This window comes from Cavenderia fasciculata (genome assembly GCF_000203815.1).
Source record: "Cavenderia fasciculata unplaced genomic scaffold Scf_ET2XIPL01COFD4-5, whole genome shotgun sequence".
NCBI lineage: Eukaryota > Evosea > Eumycetozoa > Acytosteliales > Cavenderiaceae > Cavenderia > Cavenderia fasciculata.
In genome coordinates, this window is record NW_004457695.1 from 123406 (window position 1) to 142058 (window position 18653).

At 32.0% G+C, this 18653-nt stretch overlaps 10 protein-coding genes across 10 annotated transcripts; 5 read left to right on the top strand and 5 right to left on the bottom strand.

The window, feature by feature from the left end:
• Positions 1 to 281: 281 nt before the first annotated feature.
• On the top strand, positions 282 to 2706 carry cypB (cyclophilin B; the record flags this gene model as incomplete). The annotated part of the gene is made up of 8 exons (XM_004355078.1): positions 282 to 410; positions 533 to 575; positions 676 to 1162; positions 1422 to 1479; positions 1731 to 1851; positions 1916 to 2093; positions 2158 to 2311; positions 2392 to 2706. 8 exons carry the CDS (start codon positions 282 to 284, stop codon positions 2704 to 2706), a joined length of 1485 nt encoding a protein of 494 aa, XP_004355130.1.
• An 89-nt stretch (positions 2707 to 2795) lies between these two features.
• Positions 2796 to 9403, bottom strand: lvsE (BEACH domain-containing protein; the record flags this gene model as incomplete). Its single annotated transcript, XM_004355079.1, has 6 exons — positions 2796 to 6970; positions 7063 to 7646; positions 7735 to 8246; positions 8320 to 8415; positions 8488 to 8847; positions 8945 to 9403. The coding sequence occupies 6 exons, from the start codon at positions 9401 to 9403 to the stop codon at positions 2796 to 2798; spliced, it is 6186 nt and encodes a 2061-aa protein (XP_004355131.1).
• Positions 9404 to 9763: 360 nt separating this feature from the next.
• On the bottom strand, positions 9764 to 10741 carry udpB (uridine phosphorylase; the record flags this gene model as incomplete). Its single annotated transcript, XM_004355080.1, has 2 exons — positions 9764 to 10533; positions 10636 to 10741. 2 exons carry the CDS (start codon positions 10739 to 10741, stop codon positions 9764 to 9766), a joined length of 876 nt encoding a protein of 291 aa, XP_004355132.1.
• A 318-nt stretch (positions 10742 to 11059) lies between these two features.
• Positions 11060 to 11577, top strand: DFA_07637 (uncharacterized protein; the record flags this gene model as incomplete). Its single annotated transcript, XM_004355081.1, has 2 exons — positions 11060 to 11387; positions 11465 to 11577. 2 exons carry the CDS (start codon positions 11060 to 11062, stop codon positions 11575 to 11577), a joined length of 441 nt encoding a protein of 146 aa, XP_004355133.1.
• Positions 11578 to 11694: 117 nt separating this feature from the next.
• DFA_07638 (uncharacterized protein) lies at positions 11695 to 14778 on the bottom strand (the record flags this gene model as incomplete). Its single annotated transcript, XM_004355082.1, has 3 exons — positions 11695 to 14194; positions 14268 to 14365; positions 14767 to 14778. The coding sequence occupies 3 exons, from the start codon at positions 14776 to 14778 to the stop codon at positions 11695 to 11697; spliced, it is 2610 nt and encodes an 869-aa protein (XP_004355134.1).
• Positions 14779 to 14870: 92 nt separating this feature from the next.
• On the top strand, positions 14871 to 15588 carry DFA_07639 (uncharacterized protein; the record flags this gene model as incomplete). Its single annotated transcript, XM_004355083.1, has 2 exons — positions 14871 to 15257; positions 15580 to 15588. 2 exons carry the CDS (start codon positions 14871 to 14873, stop codon positions 15586 to 15588), a joined length of 396 nt encoding a protein of 131 aa, XP_004355135.1.
• A 370-nt stretch (positions 15589 to 15958) lies between these two features.
• DFA_07640 (uncharacterized protein) lies at positions 15959 to 16476 on the bottom strand (the record flags this gene model as incomplete). Its single annotated transcript, XM_004355084.1, has 3 exons — positions 15959 to 15977; positions 16210 to 16296; positions 16367 to 16476. 3 exons carry the CDS (start codon positions 16474 to 16476, stop codon positions 15959 to 15961), a joined length of 216 nt encoding a protein of 71 aa, XP_004355136.1.
• A 98-nt stretch (positions 16477 to 16574) lies between these two features.
• DFA_07641 (uncharacterized protein) lies at positions 16575 to 16787 on the bottom strand (the record flags this gene model as incomplete). The annotated part of the gene is made up of 1 exon (XM_004355085.1): positions 16575 to 16787. One exon carries the CDS (start codon positions 16785 to 16787, stop codon positions 16575 to 16577), a length of 213 nt encoding a protein of 70 aa, XP_004355137.1.
• Positions 16788 to 17409: 622 nt separating this feature from the next.
• Positions 17410 to 17992, top strand: DFA_07642 (uncharacterized protein; the record flags this gene model as incomplete). The annotated part of the gene is made up of 3 exons (XM_004355086.1): positions 17410 to 17471; positions 17635 to 17881; positions 17948 to 17992. The coding sequence occupies 3 exons, from the start codon at positions 17410 to 17412 to the stop codon at positions 17990 to 17992; spliced, it is 354 nt and encodes a 117-aa protein (XP_004355138.1).
• A 322-nt stretch (positions 17993 to 18314) lies between these two features.
• DFA_07643 (uncharacterized protein) lies at positions 18315 to 18437 on the top strand (the record flags this gene model as incomplete). Its single annotated transcript, XM_004355087.1, has 1 exon — positions 18315 to 18437. The coding sequence occupies one exon, from the start codon at positions 18315 to 18317 to the stop codon at positions 18435 to 18437; it is 123 nt and encodes a 40-aa protein (XP_004355139.1).
• Positions 18438 to 18653: the final 216 nt, after the last annotated feature.

Consider the following 18653-nt stretch of genomic DNA (forward strand, 5'->3'; position numbering starts at 1 on the left):
TTTCCTTTTTTACAAAATGGTTAATTAAAATCTTCCAGTCGAAATTGACTTTGACCCCCCATAACAACAAAAGTTGAAATTAAAAAGTCAGTTCTTTTTCATTTTAATTTGGAAATATTGCCCTCTTTATTGTGTTTTTGGGTAGTCTCTCCCTATTTAATTAAAAAAGATTGAATTTAATCTTTAAAAAAACATCGTCAGCACAATTGAGTTTTTTTTTTATTTTTTATTTTTTTTAATCTCTTCTCTCTCACTTGATCATCAAACCAAAGAAGAAGAAGATGGATAGACAAACATATCACACTTCGACTACTAATCAACAAAAGTCTTATCAAACAGTCATGAAAGTTATCTTTGCACTCGCCATCATCGGCATTTTAGCCTTTGTATTATATACCCCAACTGAAGCCGTATGTGCTACTACCTTTAACAAAAAAGAAGATAAGAGAGAGATCTCCTCTTCTCTTTTATTTATATACTATACTAATATATTGTATCTTCTGCCAATATGCAAATGCATTCTATTCTTTAGAAAAAGGGCCCAACCATTACCGACAAGGTTTACTTTGATATTGGTATGTAGTTTAGATATCAGCATGAAGAAGATATTATTATTATTATTATTATTATTATTATATCTTTTATCATACTAACTTTTTTTATTATATATATAAGAAATCGGAGGAGAAGAAGTTGGAAGAGTAGTAATGGGATTATACGGAAAGACAGTACCAAAGACAGCAGAAAACTTTAAGCAATTATGTACTGGTGAAAAGGGTATCGGACAATCAGGAAAAGCACTTCACTATCAAGGATCAAAGTTCCATCGTATCATTCCAAACTTTATGATTCAAGGTGGTGACTTTACAAGAGGAGACGGTACTGGTGGTGAATCAATCTATGGCAAGAAGTTTGACGACGAATCGTTCAAGTTAAAGCACACCAAGCCAGGTCTTTTGTCAATGGCCAACAGTGGACCAAACACCAATGGATCACAATTCTTTATCACCACCGTTGTCACCTCTTGGTTGGATGGTCGTCATGTTGTATTTGGTGAAATTCTTGAAGGTATGGAAATCATCAAAAAGATCGAAGCTGTCGGTTCCCAAAGTGGTACTCCATCAAAGACTGTTGTCATTTCTGCTTCTGGTGTATTATCAGAGTAAAACAAAAAAAAAAGAAAATAATAATAGTAAAAACAACAATACAAAACATTAGAGTACTCTAATTTGGTAAAAAAATGGATTTTAGTACAACAACAACAAGAAGGAAAAACTATTATTTTTTAATTTCCTTTTTTGGATTTTTTTTTTTTTTTTTAATGAAACTATATATAATTATTTCCTTTCCATTAATATACATATCTAAAAAAAAAAAGACTATTCTTTTATTATTTCTATTTTTTTTTTTTTTTGAAATAGAGAAAGAGAGAAAAAAATGATAACAAATAATATAAACTCATTCTTTAAAAATACAAAAGTAAATGAATCAATTAAACAAAAACTAATAGTGACTGTCAATGCTAACATGCCTCTTGATGAGATACTTGTAGAGTTTGAAAAAAACTCTATTGTATCGGCTCCAGTGTTTGACATTTCAAGAGAAAAAGTAATAGCTGTGATTGATATGATAGACATTGGTAAATACAATTAAATTCAAATATATTTTTGTAATAAATTCGACTAACTCTATGTTTTTTCATAATTCATGTAGTTAATTTTATTCTAAAGATATCAGGACTATCACAAAAAGAAAATCAAATGTTATTGAATATGAACCCAAGAGAATTTTCAAAGATATTGAAAGAATCTGGAATTCTTTTTTCAAAGTATCCAGCTTCACTAATCATTCGTAAGTAGAGATCTCTACTTTCTTGTTCAACCAATTATTAAAATCAACATTTTTATTTTAAAAGAAAATAGACCAAACAAATTATTTTCAATTTCAAAAGATGATTCACTATGGAATGCAATTTCATATATGGATAGTTCATCAAGTAGATTATTTGTTCTAGATCATCATCAAACAATCATTAATTTATTAAGTGAATCAGATATTATTAATTTGGTTGCTCAAAATATTCATCTATTAGGGTATGACAAACAAACAAAACCATTAATTATTTTAGGGTAACTAATAATTTAAATTAAATTATAGTGAGATAAGATCAAAAACAATTCAACAAATTGGTTTATGTAGCGCACCTGTTAAAGTATACAACAAAGACATGAGAGTAATAACAGTTTTAGAATTATTATTACAAAAAAATGTTTCTGCTGTTCCAATTATCGATCAAACTGATAATAAATTGGTATGTCTCAAAGACAAACAGGAGATTAGAGTTGATTTATAAATTTTATTAATTATATTATGAATTAATTTATTTTTTAGATTGCCAATTTCTCAGTATCAAATTTAAAAGGATTAGGAGAGAATAATTTCTCAGAGTTAATGTTACCGGTTTATGAATACCTTCAATTCCAAAGTATCAAAGAAATGAACAAAAAGCAATCTTCATTGGAAAAATCATTCCATCCATTGGTTCTTCATGAATGGGATACTTTTGAGAATGCAATCTTTAAATTGGCAGCAACCAAGGTTCATCAACTTTGGGTTGTCAATATTGATTACGTCCCAATATCAGTGGTAACCATTAATAGTATTTTAAAGTTATTAACTGTTCAAAGAATGGATTTAAGACCTTAAACTAACTAAATAAATACAAAAAAATCCCATCTAATATTTTTGATTGATTGTTATTTTGTTAATTTGTTATATTTTATTTATTTTAGTATTTATTGTGGTTGATTAAAATTTGAAAGTTCAAATGGAATGATAACCAAAGAGCCATCATTTAAACCGACCATTAAATATTTTTCATGAGCTACCAAGGCAATCGTACGAATGGTTGTGCTACTTTCAAAACTATGTACAATGGAGAGATCGGGAAGACTTCTAACTTTGACTCCTCGTGTGCCACCTGTGACCAGGAATTGAGTGCTGTCTCCTACTCCCAATACTCCTCCCTTTTTGGTTGTTGATTCTCCCGTCAGCTTGATGTCGTACAATCTTTCGTCACATTGTTCCATTCTAAGTAATTTTCCATTAAACGAGTAGACATAGACATAGGACATGGAACAATAGGAGATGATCCATTGACCGACGGTACTAATCTTGACAATCTCGACGGCACCACGATGCATGAGTGTTCTGACATATTGTCCGGTTCGAAGAGTATGCAAGATACACTTTCTATCTTGAGAACCACTAGCTATAATATCCCACTCTTCATTGATATCGATGCAATGTACAGAATCGTCGTGACTAGTCAATCGATAGACTGGTTTGACACGTTCAGATTTGATGAGCGATGGAACATCGTCCCAAACCACTATACTAGTGTCGGTGGAAGCAGTGGCGAGAGTCTTTCCACTGGATCCCATGGCGATACACGTTACCATACCACGATGATAGTCACGATACATACGATGAACCTTTCCGCTTTGAATGTTGCAACATTTAAAGATACTGTCCCAATTGGCGCAACTGAATAGCATCTTTCCATCGGGTGTCATGGCAAAGCAATTAGATATACAAGTGACACTATCTGACATGAACAAAGTGTCTATTTGCTTTTCCTTGTAGGTTGATAGTGTCTTGTCAATATCAAAGGTGAATGGCAGATTGCCGCTAGGTTGGGTCAAAAATTGGTTGACTGCCAACACACCATCTCTATACACTAAAACGATGGCATCGGTTTCCGAACATCCAATATGTACCAAAGGTAAACAACTATTGGTTTTAAGTATTTTAAATGGATATTGTTGTTGTTGACCACCAACCAATGGTGAACTACTACTATTATTGTTATTATTATTGTTGTTGTTGCTATTTTCGAGATCTTGAATTAAATTTACAGAGGAAGGGAATAGATTGGTGATTTTACTAAATATATCGGCACGTTGTGGACGATTGAGTTCTGAAAGTGTTTTTCTAGTGGGATGAGGTTTGGTAAAGAGCTGTGGAGGTGTTTGACCAAATTCCTTGATTTGGGATTCGATAGACGAACGTTCTTCTGGATCATCTCTTTGGAGAGCTTGGTTGTTTTCATAGGTGAGATAAAAGAATACATTGTTGGCGTCAATGGCAGCCTGTCCCTTTTGTTTGTTTCCAAAGATGAGGTCGATCCAATGATGGATGTTCATAGAGACGTATTCACTTTCGAGTGCTTCACGATTCTTTGAGATGAATGTTTCCGGTGACCCAGCAGCCCATTTTGGCAGTACGAGGTTGCCTTCGGGATGGTTGGCAAATCCAAAAGAGAATCCTTCGGCGTTTGAGATAAACTCTGGCATGTAAAAGAACTCTGGTGTCAACTCTTTGACATCGGCCAGATTGTTGCTTACAACACCATCCCACATTTTCTCCATCGATTCAAACATACGTTGGGGATGATCCCAAACTCCACTCTGAAGTGAAAGATGGTAGCTTGTGAATGGCTCCAAACGAACGAGGTAATAGGCAATGATACCAAAGTTACTGTAATGCGAACCATAGAGGAACGGAGGGATCTGTGGGTCTTTGAAAGCTTCGTATCTCTTGAGCAAAGTGTCGAGACGTTGTTGGTTCAAGGCGCCGATTGGTTTGGAAAAGTCACGGTAGCTTTCGTTGGAGGTGAGATCGAGCTTGTCGCTCTTGTAGTCGGCAATGACGTGTGGAAAGATTGGATACTGAGAGATATCATTGTAGGTACGGCCTGCAATGGTATTGAGGGCCATGAGGTATTCGAAATTGGATATCTCTCGATTCTTCCATTTTTGGGTCAACTTTGAACGTTTCATGATCTTGTCTGGGGGATCGGACCACTTTACCTTGAGAAGGGGTGGGTGAAGATTGACAATCTTGTTGAATGCTTGGACAGATTCACTCTCTGATGAAAAGGTAAACATATAACTCTTGTGGTTGATAAACAACTCGATCGAGTTCCAACGAAGAAGATAACGAAGTCTATGTATTTCTACCAGATCCTTTATCTTTAGGATATAATGATTTTTGATTGCAACACAACCATGGTCAACTTCCAATTGTTTTCTACCATAGTTGTTGTATACTACTTGTTTGTCAAAATAAATATATTGATTGGTGAGAATAAATCTACCCGGGATGACGCCAATAGGAGTAACCATTTGACAAGAGTAGGAAGCAAATACTTTTTCACGTTCCTCCCCAGTTCCACTTTGGTTTCCTCCCAAAGAGTTTGTTCCTGCTCCATCTTTAAACATGGAAGCAATATTGGCACCGCTAGAAGAACTAATTGAACCAAATCCAGAAATACTTGGAGAAGATGTATTAATTGGAACTTGAGCAGCTGATTGGTTTGGCATATATGGGTTTGAAATATTTTGATTTGTTGTGGTGGTGGTTGTTGTTGTACTAGAAGGAGATGATAGTTGAACTGAACTTCTATTGGAAGAGGGGGATTTGGTTGATATAGTACTATTACTATAATTATCACTTGTTCTATCTTTGGATGGAGACAATAAACCATTTGATAAATTAATTAGAGTTTGTGAAACAAATGATATTTCTCTTGCTGCTGGTTGTTGTGCCTGTTGTTGCTGCTGCTGCTGTTGTTGTAATCTTTGTTGTTGTTGATGGATTCCAAATTCTCTTTCCTTAAACATTGGACACATTGGACTTAGAGGAGCATCACCAGCAATACGAACGATAATATGACCCAAACCATCACCACAGTCTTGATCGATATAAAATGTTTCCTTTTCAGTTTGATAAATATCGATAATGGCTCTTCTATTTCTTCCAAACTTGTTTTGTTTAGAAACTCCTTTGTAATCTGATCCCAAATAGTTTCTCTTTAATTTACGACGCATTCTACATGGACCTTCACTTCTATCTAATTTCCAATGAACCATTGTCGTATCTTCTGGTTCAATTAAATTATTATTATTATTATTATTAATATTAATATTAATATTATTATTATTATTATTATTATTTGGATCTTGTTTAATTAAAGTAGAGTTGTTTAAAATGGAAGGATTTTTTGGAGGAGATGAGGAGGGAGACATTGGAGGAGAGGATATTGGACTTTGAGTGGTTGGTGAAAGAGAGTTTCCTGTACTAGATCTTGGAGACATGGTAGTGGTTGTCATGGAGAGAGATGCAGATGAATTGATGACACTGCTATGAGGAATACCCAATTCTTTGAGACGATAGAGAATTGAAATGGGTGGAGGTGGAGGAGACTCGACAGATCTTTTCACTCTTGCTCCATTTAGATTGCCTGCACGTTTTCTACGTTGTTTGATCCAATGTTTGAACAAGAGATAGTATAGCTTTTCTTCGATGATTTGTTCCTCTCGCTTCTTTGTAATCTCTTCCATACAATCCACATCCCACAGATAAGAGATATGGGATGGCAATGGCAACTGGGTTGGCAAAAGAGTACGAGCCTTGATAGAGTCATCAATTAATTCACCAAATAAAATGTCACGAGCACCTCCAATGTGAATGGGTGGAATCATATCTTCTAGCATCTTTGTTACATCTTCTTGATTCTCGACTGTAGACTCTTTCAAATAGAGTGCAATCCATCTAGTTTCTTGCAAAGTAAATTGAGGATGACAACTCTCTCTCATAATGACAATAATCTGTGATCTTGCTCGTTTTGTTCTTTCAATCGATGATATATCTGGTTGTCTTTTGGATGATGACGCCGATGCCTCTTCAATGGCTCTATTGAAATCATTTTCATAGTTCATTGTATAGAAACGTTTCATAATGGTCAACCATTGATCAATACGAATGTTGGTTCTCCAAAAATGAATATTATTTTGTACTCTTTGTCTAACCATTTCAAACAATGATAATTGTGTCAATGAATGTGTTTTACACCATAATTGAAAACTATTTATAATTAAATGTTGAATTGTTAATCCCCATAATTGATCTAATAAAAAAATAAATTAAAAAATAAAAAAGGTTAATAATCAAATAGAATCATATTATTTGTATATATATATATATCTTTTTTTCTCTTACTATTTGAACTACAAAAAGAAAGTAATCTACCTAAAGATTCAATATCATCAGGAGCCCAATAAGGAGCAGAAGAGATGGTTGAACGAAGTAGGAAAGATATAATTTGGAAACCTTGAGTTTCGATGATCTGATCTCTAAAGGTTGGATTGTTTTCCAAGATGGTTAACAATAGTCTGAGGAGACATGATGGGTGACCAAGATAGGCCGGTTTGGGGAAAATGGCTGGAGGAGCATGTTGAAACATTGGAATGGGAATAAAGTTGATGTAGCCAGAGGAAATGGTTGTATGTTCACCAATCTCTGATGGTTTTGTTTCCATTCCCGAAACTGGATGACCTAGTTGATTAAAGAGAGGATAGATCATGGTCAATCCTCCAATAAATACCAATTGTTCTATAGGTGGTGTTGTTTTTATAATGTTGACACCTTCCATAATGGTCGCAGCATTTGGTAATTCCCCACTTGAAACTTCAAAACATAATGCTCTGTCTGTAGCCTTTGGATTATATATAAACATGATTTTTATATTCTTTTTGTTTTCCAAATATAATTCTCCATTATAAATACCAATTAATCCATCTTTACTAAAAAAAATAAAAATAAATAAATAAATTAAATAAATAAATATTTAAAAAAGATTGTTTTGTTTTGTTTTGTTTTGTTTTGACATACGGTATTTTTTCATATAATAATAAATTATAATCCTTTCCAAGATTATATAAACTTTGAATATCTTGTTGATTGAGAGCATCATTTACCATTAATATTGATCCCATTCGACCGATGAAACCATTACTAAGAGATGAAGAGTTTCCAATATGACATCTCGTGTAGGGTTTGTCTGTTTTGGGATAGAGTAGTGGGATCTTTTCCTCGAGCTTTCCATTGACATGAATCGATATTTGAGACTTTCTCAACAAAAAGTATTCATGAGAGATACAGATATAATACCATTTCTTTGGTTGCATAACAAACTGTGATTTCTGTAATGCCACCTTGTTCTTTGTCTTTACTGTAAAAACCAAATTCTGTTGTTGGTAGTAACATTCTACACCAGTCTCATCGTCTGTGAAAAAACTATACAATATAGGACTATATTTCAAATTTGTAAAATCATCTCTACTAATCCAAAAACATATACTATATCCTCCATCAAATGGTTGTCTTTCTGGTATCATTAATCCCTAAAAAAATAAAATAAATAAAAAACGAATTAGTATATCTATGATTAATTCATATCCCTTTTTAAAAACTTACAGCATTTGAATTACTAAAATTAAAATATAAATCTGGTCCTTCTCTTTGTTTAAAAATATATTCCAATACTTCAACTAATACACTCCAATAAAATGGCTAAATTGCAAAAGAATAAAGAGTCAATATGGATTGATTAATTAATTAATTAAATTAAAATTTGTAGCATACTCTTTCATCATTAACACTTTCCAATAATCTAATTAAATATTTTAATTCCTTTGGACTAATATTGAAAAATGATAATATTTGAAGGGTGATTGATATTTCACCAATGACATCACTGTCTTTTGAGCATCCAATTAAAAAGTTCAATAGTTTGATGATCCATCTATCACTACAACAATAGGTTTGTACCAATATACTCGAATAAATGATTCCATTTAGCTTCTTGAGTAACATCATGTGAAGTTCTGGACTTTCCTCCAAAGTCAAACATGGAATCTCCAACAATATATTCATAAACATGTGAAAGAAATCAAAATTATTCTTTTTTAATGATAATACATCTATTTGTGCCAATTCAATCAACTAATTAGAAAAAGATAGAAATATTTGAAAGTTTGATGATTAGTAAAGTTAATTAAACTTTGTTTTATAAAGAAAGATGTTTTGTTTGTCTACAAACCTTATCAAATACACAAACAACATCATGGAATTGCAATTTATCAGGATTCTTTGCTTGTGATATGATTTGTTTGACATATTGTTCCTCTGTACGAAATACTGGATTGAGAGACAATTGATAGAGTTGTTGTTGTTGAATCTGAAATGCTGCATGATTCTTGTTACTATTAATACCAACTCCAACACTCTCTGTAAGAGAAAATGGTGGTGATACTGGTAATTGTTGTTGTTGTTGTTGTTCAATAGTAGTAGAAGGAGAAACAGGAGGAGGAAGAGATGATGTGGAAGATGAAGATGAAGAAGAAGATGAAGTTTGAGAAGGTGATAAATCACCTCTACTATCACCAATGACTATACCAGTGATTGAAGAGGATGATGTATTGATAGACCGAGAGGCTGGTACATGATGTTGTTGTTGTTGTTGTTGTTGTTGTTGTTGTTGTTGTTGTTGTTGACTCATTTTTTCAAACTATCTCTAATAGATCTATCAAAAAGCAGGTCAGGTGATATCACTGACTACAACACTGCTTAAATGATTTAATAATCTATCTATTAATCAATTAATCTCTCTATTTTCTATTCTCTTTCTCTCTCTTTCTCTCTCTATATATATTTGTATAATATACAAAATGTCTTTAGTATAATAATAATAAACAATATTAAATTTTTGGACAAAGAAGTTCTCTCTTTTTTTTTCTTGTGATCAGCTGAATAAAAACCCTTCAAAATAGTATTATGTTTGTTTGTTTGTTTAATTATTTATTACAAGTTTATTATTTATTTGTGTGAATAGTATTTGTTTGTTTATATATATATTTGTTTATAATTTCATAGAGATTAAAGCTTCAAGACAAGCTCTACCACCATCCAATTCTAATTGTGCTTTTTCGTCATTTCCCAAAAAGCTGTTACTGACTCTGTTGGCGAGGATGATGGTTGCAGCGGCTGCTTTGATTGGTTCGACAGTTGATCTTTCGGCGAGATGGTAGAGTTGGAAGGTTTCCATTTCGAGTGTGGCAGCATCGGGGTGTGTTTGAATGATCGATGGGATTAGTTCTTGGTTGTGGTCATCGAAATTAGAGTCTTGACGTCCTTGACTACTGTAAAAAGAGTCGGCAGTGGCATTTAAACCTTGAATAACTTGTCTACGACCATTGAATTCGGTTGTGAAAGCGTTGGTCAACTTTTCAACCATCTCTGTATCACCCTTTACAGCCTTTGAAATATCGTATGGCTTGACCTGGTTGGAAGAGTCTGCGTGCCAGTGATCAGGGTTTCTACGAATCAATACACATTCTTTGGCAATAGCCAACGTTCCAACAGGTACATCACGAAGTGAACCACAAGTACCATATCTTACAATTGCCATTGTACCCTCGGTCACATAACGACCTTCTCTCACAAGGAAATCCATCATTGGTGTACCCATACCAATAGAGACAATAGACACTGGTACATTTTTGTATTCTCCAGTGTGAATATGGAATCCACGGTGTTCAGATGTAACTACCTTTTTACCTGTATCAAATAAATGATCACGAAGTTTAATAGCTCTACCATAATCTCCAACTGTAAGTATACGTTGTGAAACTAAATAGATAGATAGATAGAGAATGATTAAATATATGTTAATACTATATATATATAGAGAGAGAGTATATGACATATATATATATATTATGTGAAACATACGTTGGCCTTTCTTTACACCCAAATGATAGACAACTCCATCAGCATCGACTGGGAAGTTTGCATTTCCTATATTACCAACATCACCTATCTTCTTATCTGTAGACATGTTTATATTATTATTAATGTGATATATAAATAAATAAATAAATAACTTGTTATATATATGTTATGTAAAGATATTATTAATTGAAATGAAATTGAAGAAGATATCTTGTTCTTTTTGGTTGTTCGATTGATGATCAGTCCCAGCTCATTTTTTAATTAAATTTTATATATTTTTGGTGGTGCAGAGAGAACTTTCCTTTTTCAAAAGAACTCTGATCTGAGTTGTGCTTCTTCTTCGTCTTCTTTTTTAGATCATTCCATTTTATAGAATTGGTTGGTTGGTTGATTGATTGGTCGTTGCTGATTCAACTGTTGTTCTATGTCGACTTTAACAGATAATAATAATAATAATACTGCTGCTGCTGCTGCTGCTGCTGCTGCTGCTGCTGCAAATAGCAACAACAACAACAACAATCATGGTGGGACATTTGCAACATTAAAGATTGATGGTGGCAACAACAACGGTCATGATGATGATGACCCTATTCTAATCAATAGTAATGCTTCTGATATTAAAGATGAGGAATTGATCAAAGAGTATCAAGAGGATTCAATCAATGGTCCATACATTCACATCATAAAAGAGATACTCTCTATTCAACGAAACACGAATCAAGTGTTGACTGAATTTGTAAATAAAGAAAAAGGTATGTAAAGTCAGATACCACTCTAACAATCTAAATAAAGCCAAAGATTTAACTAATCAACTTCAAATTGATTTTAGCTAGCAATCCACCAAAAGATACTACAACCAACAACAACAGTAAAAGACAACAAAAAAAACAAGCACCTTCAAAAAAAGATCAACAAACCTTAAAGGAACAAAAAATAAACTAGGAACAGGCCTAGTCGATATATATATATTGTACAGTAACAAAAAAAAAAAAAAGGATCGATCAATCAATCATTCTTTTTGTTATGGAATATCTTTATCGAAAGTTTTATCAGCTATGATTAATACCTATTATTACTCAATAGGTTATAGATGTGATTGGAATATGCTAAACTTTTAAAGAATAGTCCTTTTAAAAGATCGTTGGTCAATTCATATTGATCATCATCATTATTGTTGTTCGTTGGTGTTGTTGTGTTGTATCGATAGAATCTAACAATATCAATGTATCCATGTTGTAATGATCGTTTGTGACTGTTTTCAAATGGATATCCATCCTCGTATTGCCAAATAATACTATCCAACATATCTTTGTGATCATTATCTTTGGTACAATGTGATTTGATAAAGTATTCTGTTTTGATTGGTCTGATATCATAGTTATGAAGTAGCACGACTTGATCTTTGTATTTTCTGTCAATTATTGATGTTCTGTTGGTATTAAAGTTCTTCATTGGATGATCTCTTTCCATTTCATCCTCGCTCGTCAATTCCCATTCCCTAAAAGGATCATTATCTTTGCCAACTACCGACACATAATATTGATGACAATGCTCAAATTCTTCTTTCCTTGCCTCTGTACTCGATATATATTCATCGACGAGGTATGGTACCAATGATAGATGTTCATATAATGGCAAACGCCATATGATATATCCGAGATAGATATTTCTATCTATAATGTGTAGTTGATCCAAAAGATATTTCAATGTATCATATTGAAAGTGTGTGTAGAAATATTCTATCCAACTTTTTAAAATGATTGTTCTTGCTATTATTTGATCGGCAGTGTCTGCATATTCTTGTTGATTTGGTTCAAGAGGTGCATTATAGTTGTATTTATAGTATTTGAAAAGTATTTGATAGAAAAATGTTACATCTTCCAATTTGGGTTCATTGTCTTGGACAAATCTTTTAAAATAATGCCTTGAAGAATGTAAATGGCAAAATTCTTGTTTTACTGGTACAAATAAAAATTGAATCATCTCTTTGTTGTGTGATCTAACTGAGTAATCTTTCAAACGGTAAAACTTTATATCATGACTCTTGAACCAATGATACACTTCCACCGAGTTGATGCATTTTGATATATTTTCCCAAACACAAGGAGGAGGAAATAGTTGATAAATTAATTCGATCATTTCGATATCAACATTGCTCCCTTCCAAATCTATCCTTTCTTCTTCCTTTGGATTGTATATTGATATTCCAATTGATTTGTATTCTATTGCTTTGTTTAATAAATAGATCATTGTTTTTTTGTTGCACTTATTAAACTTAATCCGAACCCAATCTTTTATGACATAAATATTATTATTATTATTTTGATTATTATTATTATTAAATTCGAAATTTGATATTAAAAGTTTAGCAATCTCCATCGAGTGATCTTTAGCATGAACTGATTGCCAGAGAAAGAAATAGAATGGGTGTGTTGGAAATTGATTGATTAGATATTCCAATAGATCTATTCGTGATCTTGATATTATATTCTCTATAAACTCTTTTGGGATGGAATTTCGGGGCTCCAATACTATTTTAAAGTACTCTAGTGTTATAAATGGAAATATCTTGTCGTCTTGTTGATCAATCACAGATTCCTGATAAAATGAATTTAGGTATTTGTATGTTTCAAAGTTATTAAGTTCTGCTGCGTCAGAGACTGCACTATAATGAGCCTTCCCAATGCTTTGTATATATTGAGCTACATCCACTCGATATGTGCCAATGTTGTATATTGTATTATAATTATTATTATTATTATTATTATTATTATTATTATTTTGGCTACTATTATTTCGATTATTATCAAGAGATTGGCAAGTATCAATGATGATATCAGATATTGTAATATTATCAACATCATAACTAGGTGATGTATAATACCAACTAGGAGGTTGGTGATCATATCTATATACTCCTTGTTGATCACCAAAAGAAGGTATACCAAAATTAGATAAACAATACAACAACACATCTTGATCGATAAATCTTGCATAGTTGGTTATCTCTCGAATGTATGATTGATCGGGATGAAGGTGATAGATGAATAGAAATGATTTCAATGGTCCGTGAATGATCGATGATTGATAAATGTACATTATTACCTCTGGAAGGTGTCGATGGTATCTGTGATAGATGTATTCAACTATATCTACTCGTTCACCAATACATGCATTCTCTATTATCTTGAATAGATTTGGTACAAATCCAATCACTTTATAATTATTATTACTATCACCACTTTCTTGTTGTTGTTGTTGTTGAAGATTATCATTATTCTTTTTATCAAACCAAATATAACGACTATATTGTTGCTCCAATTTCAACAAACTATCGATAAGAGTTGATTTGAAACCGAATCTAGCTTGCAGATAGATATTATCTTTGATGCCATCCAACCATCGATACGATTGAATACTATTCTTTGCACTCGACGGTGTTATTCTATCCAATGCTATGTGTTTGATGTTGTATGGTTTTCTGTATAGTCTTTGTCTTGCTTTATCCGAGACGGTTCCATCTTTTAATTCATCTTTCACAAAGTCATAGTTATCCAATCTATAGTGAGGATAATAAATACAATCTAGTTGATGTCTATTCAACCGATATACATAATTGAATATCAATCTACTTGTTACTATGTTTCGACACAAAACTATTGAAATTAATCGGTGCAGAGCTGTCATAGTTTAACAAACTTGAAAAAGAAAGATGAGTTTCGCAAAGATACTAAAATTAAAAAAAAAGAATGTTATGTTAAATAATATATCCATAACAATAAACTCAATCAAATAATAATAATAAAAGTGGGATGGATGACCCCTCTTTAATATTACAAATTAATCACACTAATTATTATTTGAAATACCCCCAAAAATCAAAATTATCCGGTGGTAATCAATGAAATAGCTATTATGGGCGTGTAATGGTGATAAATAGAAAAAATAAATTGATTAAATTTGAATTAAATAATATAGAAAATAAATATCTCTGTTCATTCTGAGAGCGACTTTTTATATTACAGTTTACAGAATATAAAAGGAAATCCACTCATATTTATAACAGTACGAAATTATCGTCCCCTCTCTCATTGTGGGGTTCGTTTTTGTTAAAAATGAATTCCTAATGACAACTACTGTCATTTCCATGCGACGGTTATTGTTTGTTATTACTCTCAGAATGCATTAAAAAAATACATTTTATTTTGTTACCATCCATTCATTTTTTTTTCAATATGTTTAAAATTTTAATTTTCCTCTATCTTTTATTGGTTATTATACCTCTTCATTCCTCAGAAAAATTCCCATTTGAAAAATATTTAGCAGACAAAATTTTATTCAGACAATCATTTTTTGATCACGATAGTGAAACTGTCTTGAATTTTTGCGAAATCAATGGCAAAAGAAGAGGCAAAGGCATCCAAAGAGGTTTTGTTTTTTTGTCAAAGGGGAGTAATATATATGTTCAAGATCAAATTGGTCTCAAAGATCAAGGATTTAAGAAGAGGTATAGGGAAGATTTTAAAACTGGACAAGATAAGTTCAAAATTTATAATTATGATCCAACAAAACCAATGGATGATAAAATAGATTTCAAAAACGGTAAGTTAATAGTTGACTTTGTAAAAATTAATATTTTAAAATTAATAACCTCTTTCTATAAAACAAAGAAAAAGTAAACAAAATCTTATTGTTGTCAGGTATTCATGACACAGGTAGAACAAAAGAAGACATCAATAAACCAGTTTTTGATCATTCAGAGAGCACTTTGATATCATTTATCGAAAATAGTTTGGAATTGGTTCAATCAATCTTGATTTTTTAAAAACAAAAAAAATAGAGAAACCAGATAGTGCAGACAAAACCAATTATGAATATTGGCAATATTGACATATAAAGTCCTTTAGCACCAACATGTCACTTTGCCAAATATTTATATAAAAGGTGAAATAAAATCACTGAAATACAATACTATTGAAAAAATAAAGAAAGAATCGATAGCGAGATTGAAAGATTATAATGAAACCATATCATTTAAAAAATTTCAGTCTACAACAAAGTAGCATTAAATTATTTTTCCAATCCCCCTTTCGAAAACTTCCACACCCCACTCCACGACCTCAGATTAATTCATTCTAACTATCATCTATTAATTCCCTTTTTCAGCAACAATTTAATTTTTTAATTTTGCAATTTGTATTTTATTTTTTTCCTATATACAATTTGTCTATTACTACAAAGATATAACAAAGATAGATGTTGACAAAACTATAGAAAAATAGTTATAGTTAATTTCTCCTTTGGTATAACCTCTATCAATTTATTAATCTCTCCATGTGGTTCTAAAAAATTAAATCAATCATACATTATGATATTTATAATAAGATAAAATATCTCTATCCAAACAAAACCATCTTGTTTTCCAACCTTTCATTAAACCATTTTCCTTTGATAGGAAACCTTTTTTTGTTGGAAGGGTGTCTGCCTTTTCCTTGAGGGAACAAATCTGCTTGGTGTTTAAAGTTTTCTTTGTATTAATATGAATCTCTTTTAGGTGTTTTGTATAAATTATACAATTCTTGTTTTAATAAATACTCTTTATCTGCTTTTTCTAGTCCAAATGTCTTGCATGTAATATCTCTTATTGTTATTTGTTGACATCTTTTTAAAGATAATGGACTTATTCATGAAAAAACAAATGAATCGTCTCGTGTCGTGGCATCACCAAAACAAGATGGTATCTTGGCCCATGATGACAGCCGCTACGACCAACGTAATGATCGAGGAGGCCTCTAGATTGTAGCCGATAATGGTTGTACGATTTGCTCTTAGAGATGGCATTGTGGTTGCAGCAACAGTGACAGGTGTGTACACCGAACACTAAATAGATGCAATAGAGGTGTTTTGAATGCCAATGGCCACTATACTAGCGATCAAATTTAAGGTTTCTCTCCCAAATCGGACATATATGTACAATTCATCCACCAGGCCACACTCCAACGCACCACTGGCTCCAACCATCCGGACTCTTGTATATCTCTGTAGTCGGCTCTAGGGCTGAATGTTTTCAACAAAAGGTTCATTGTAATGGTATTTTGGTTGGTCGATGGGCGTCGTCTCTTGAGTGCAATTATTGTTGATTTGGTGGTCATTCCAACACCACTAGACACTGATAGGTGGAAGAGGAGTGATAGTTGATACTGTTGAGTCTCTAGATGTTCTTCTCCACTCTTTCTATTAGTGTTGTCAACCTAATCCTTTCCATTTTGATCAATTGTCACCCAACCATCGATACGATTGAATACTATTCTTTGCACTCGACGGTGTTATTCTATCCAATGCTATGTGTTTGATGTTGTATGGTTCTTGGTATAGTCTATCTCTCAGGCAATAATCTTTCACACAGCCATAGTTATTTAAATGAGGATAATAAATACAATCTAGTTGATATCTATTCAACCGATATACATAATTGAATATCAATCTACTTGTTACTATGTTACGACACAAAACTATTGAAATTAATTGGTGCAGAGGTGATGTCATTTTGTTAAAAAATACTATATTTTAATGGCTATGTTCTAGATGATCCTCTGTTTATGCTTCTTGCCTCCAATCATCATCTTACAATATAATTATATTTAAAACTTCATTACCATTTTATTCTTTATAATATCTGATTCTACTAGGTTGTTGTTTTCATTAACAATGAAATTATTTTTTTATTCATTTGTTCAATGCCTTTTTTGTTATTATCTATTACAATTCTATACAATGCATTGTGTCATTAAATTTACCACAATCCTTGATTATTTTATGAGACACTCAAGATGGGGGTAAATATTAGTATGATATAGTAGTGGTTGGTTTGATGAGGGATCAGTTCGCTTGAATGTCATCATTGATTGGTAATTTGTTGGTAAACATCAATCATTCAGATTAAAAAGAGATAAAATGAGGACGATACATACAACATGGAGTAGATAGAGTTTACATTAGATCAAAAAAGAATGATAAAAAGTTGATTAGAAAGTTGATTAGAGAACCCTTCGAGGATGAGAACAACAACAGCAAAAACAGCAACTCTCTAAAGAAAGTCCTGTATTGGCTTGGTCAAATGATTAAATCAATACATGACACCAACTTTAGAGAGTTTTTACTAAAGAATCAACAAGAATTGGATAAAGAAACAAAGAAAAATATTATTGATTTAACAAAAGATGATCAGCAGCAAGAGATACCAATAGTAAAAAAAGAAAATGATAGATTCGATCAATTGGAAAAGAGGGTGTAAATGTTATTTGAAGCAAAGGAGGAGAAATTAAAGAGAAGACAAGAAAAAGATGATAGATCATGAAGTGTGAAGGATGCTAACTATTCAAGCAAATCAAACAGAAAAACAACAACAACAAATAATGGTTGACCAAATTTTATCAAATGAATTAATAGGAATGATTCTAAAAGGTAGTCTAAATGCTACAAATGATTTGGTAAAGAATATTTAAATTCAACAATGTCCTCTTCTAAGCTATCGACAAATTTAGGTCATGAATTAAAAGGAATGGTAAAGAATCAAAGGAGTAGTGAATTGTAATTGTATCATTTGCTCATGAAAAAAGAATGATCCCAAGATTGGTAGATGGAAGAAATCAAGGTCTTTATGATAGCGAGAAAGAATAATGAAACCATATCATAAAAAAGGATTTGAAAGAGTAATAGCAAGTGATCAATTTATTGGAACTAAAAGACGAGATGTCATTTATTATGAATTTGGATCACACAACAAACCAAGAAGTCATTGAGTTGTTTATCAAAAGAGGAAAAGAAAGCAAAAAAGATGAGAGATGATTGGAACAAGTTTGGTCTAATTTAATAATATTAAACTTTCAATTATTAAAGTTCCTACTTCCAATTAAGAATTCGTGGAGATTCCATTTTTAATATTATATTTATATATATTTATTTATTTATTTGGTTTTATAGTTTTGGTTGAAAAGAAACTTGACTTGCATTACAAA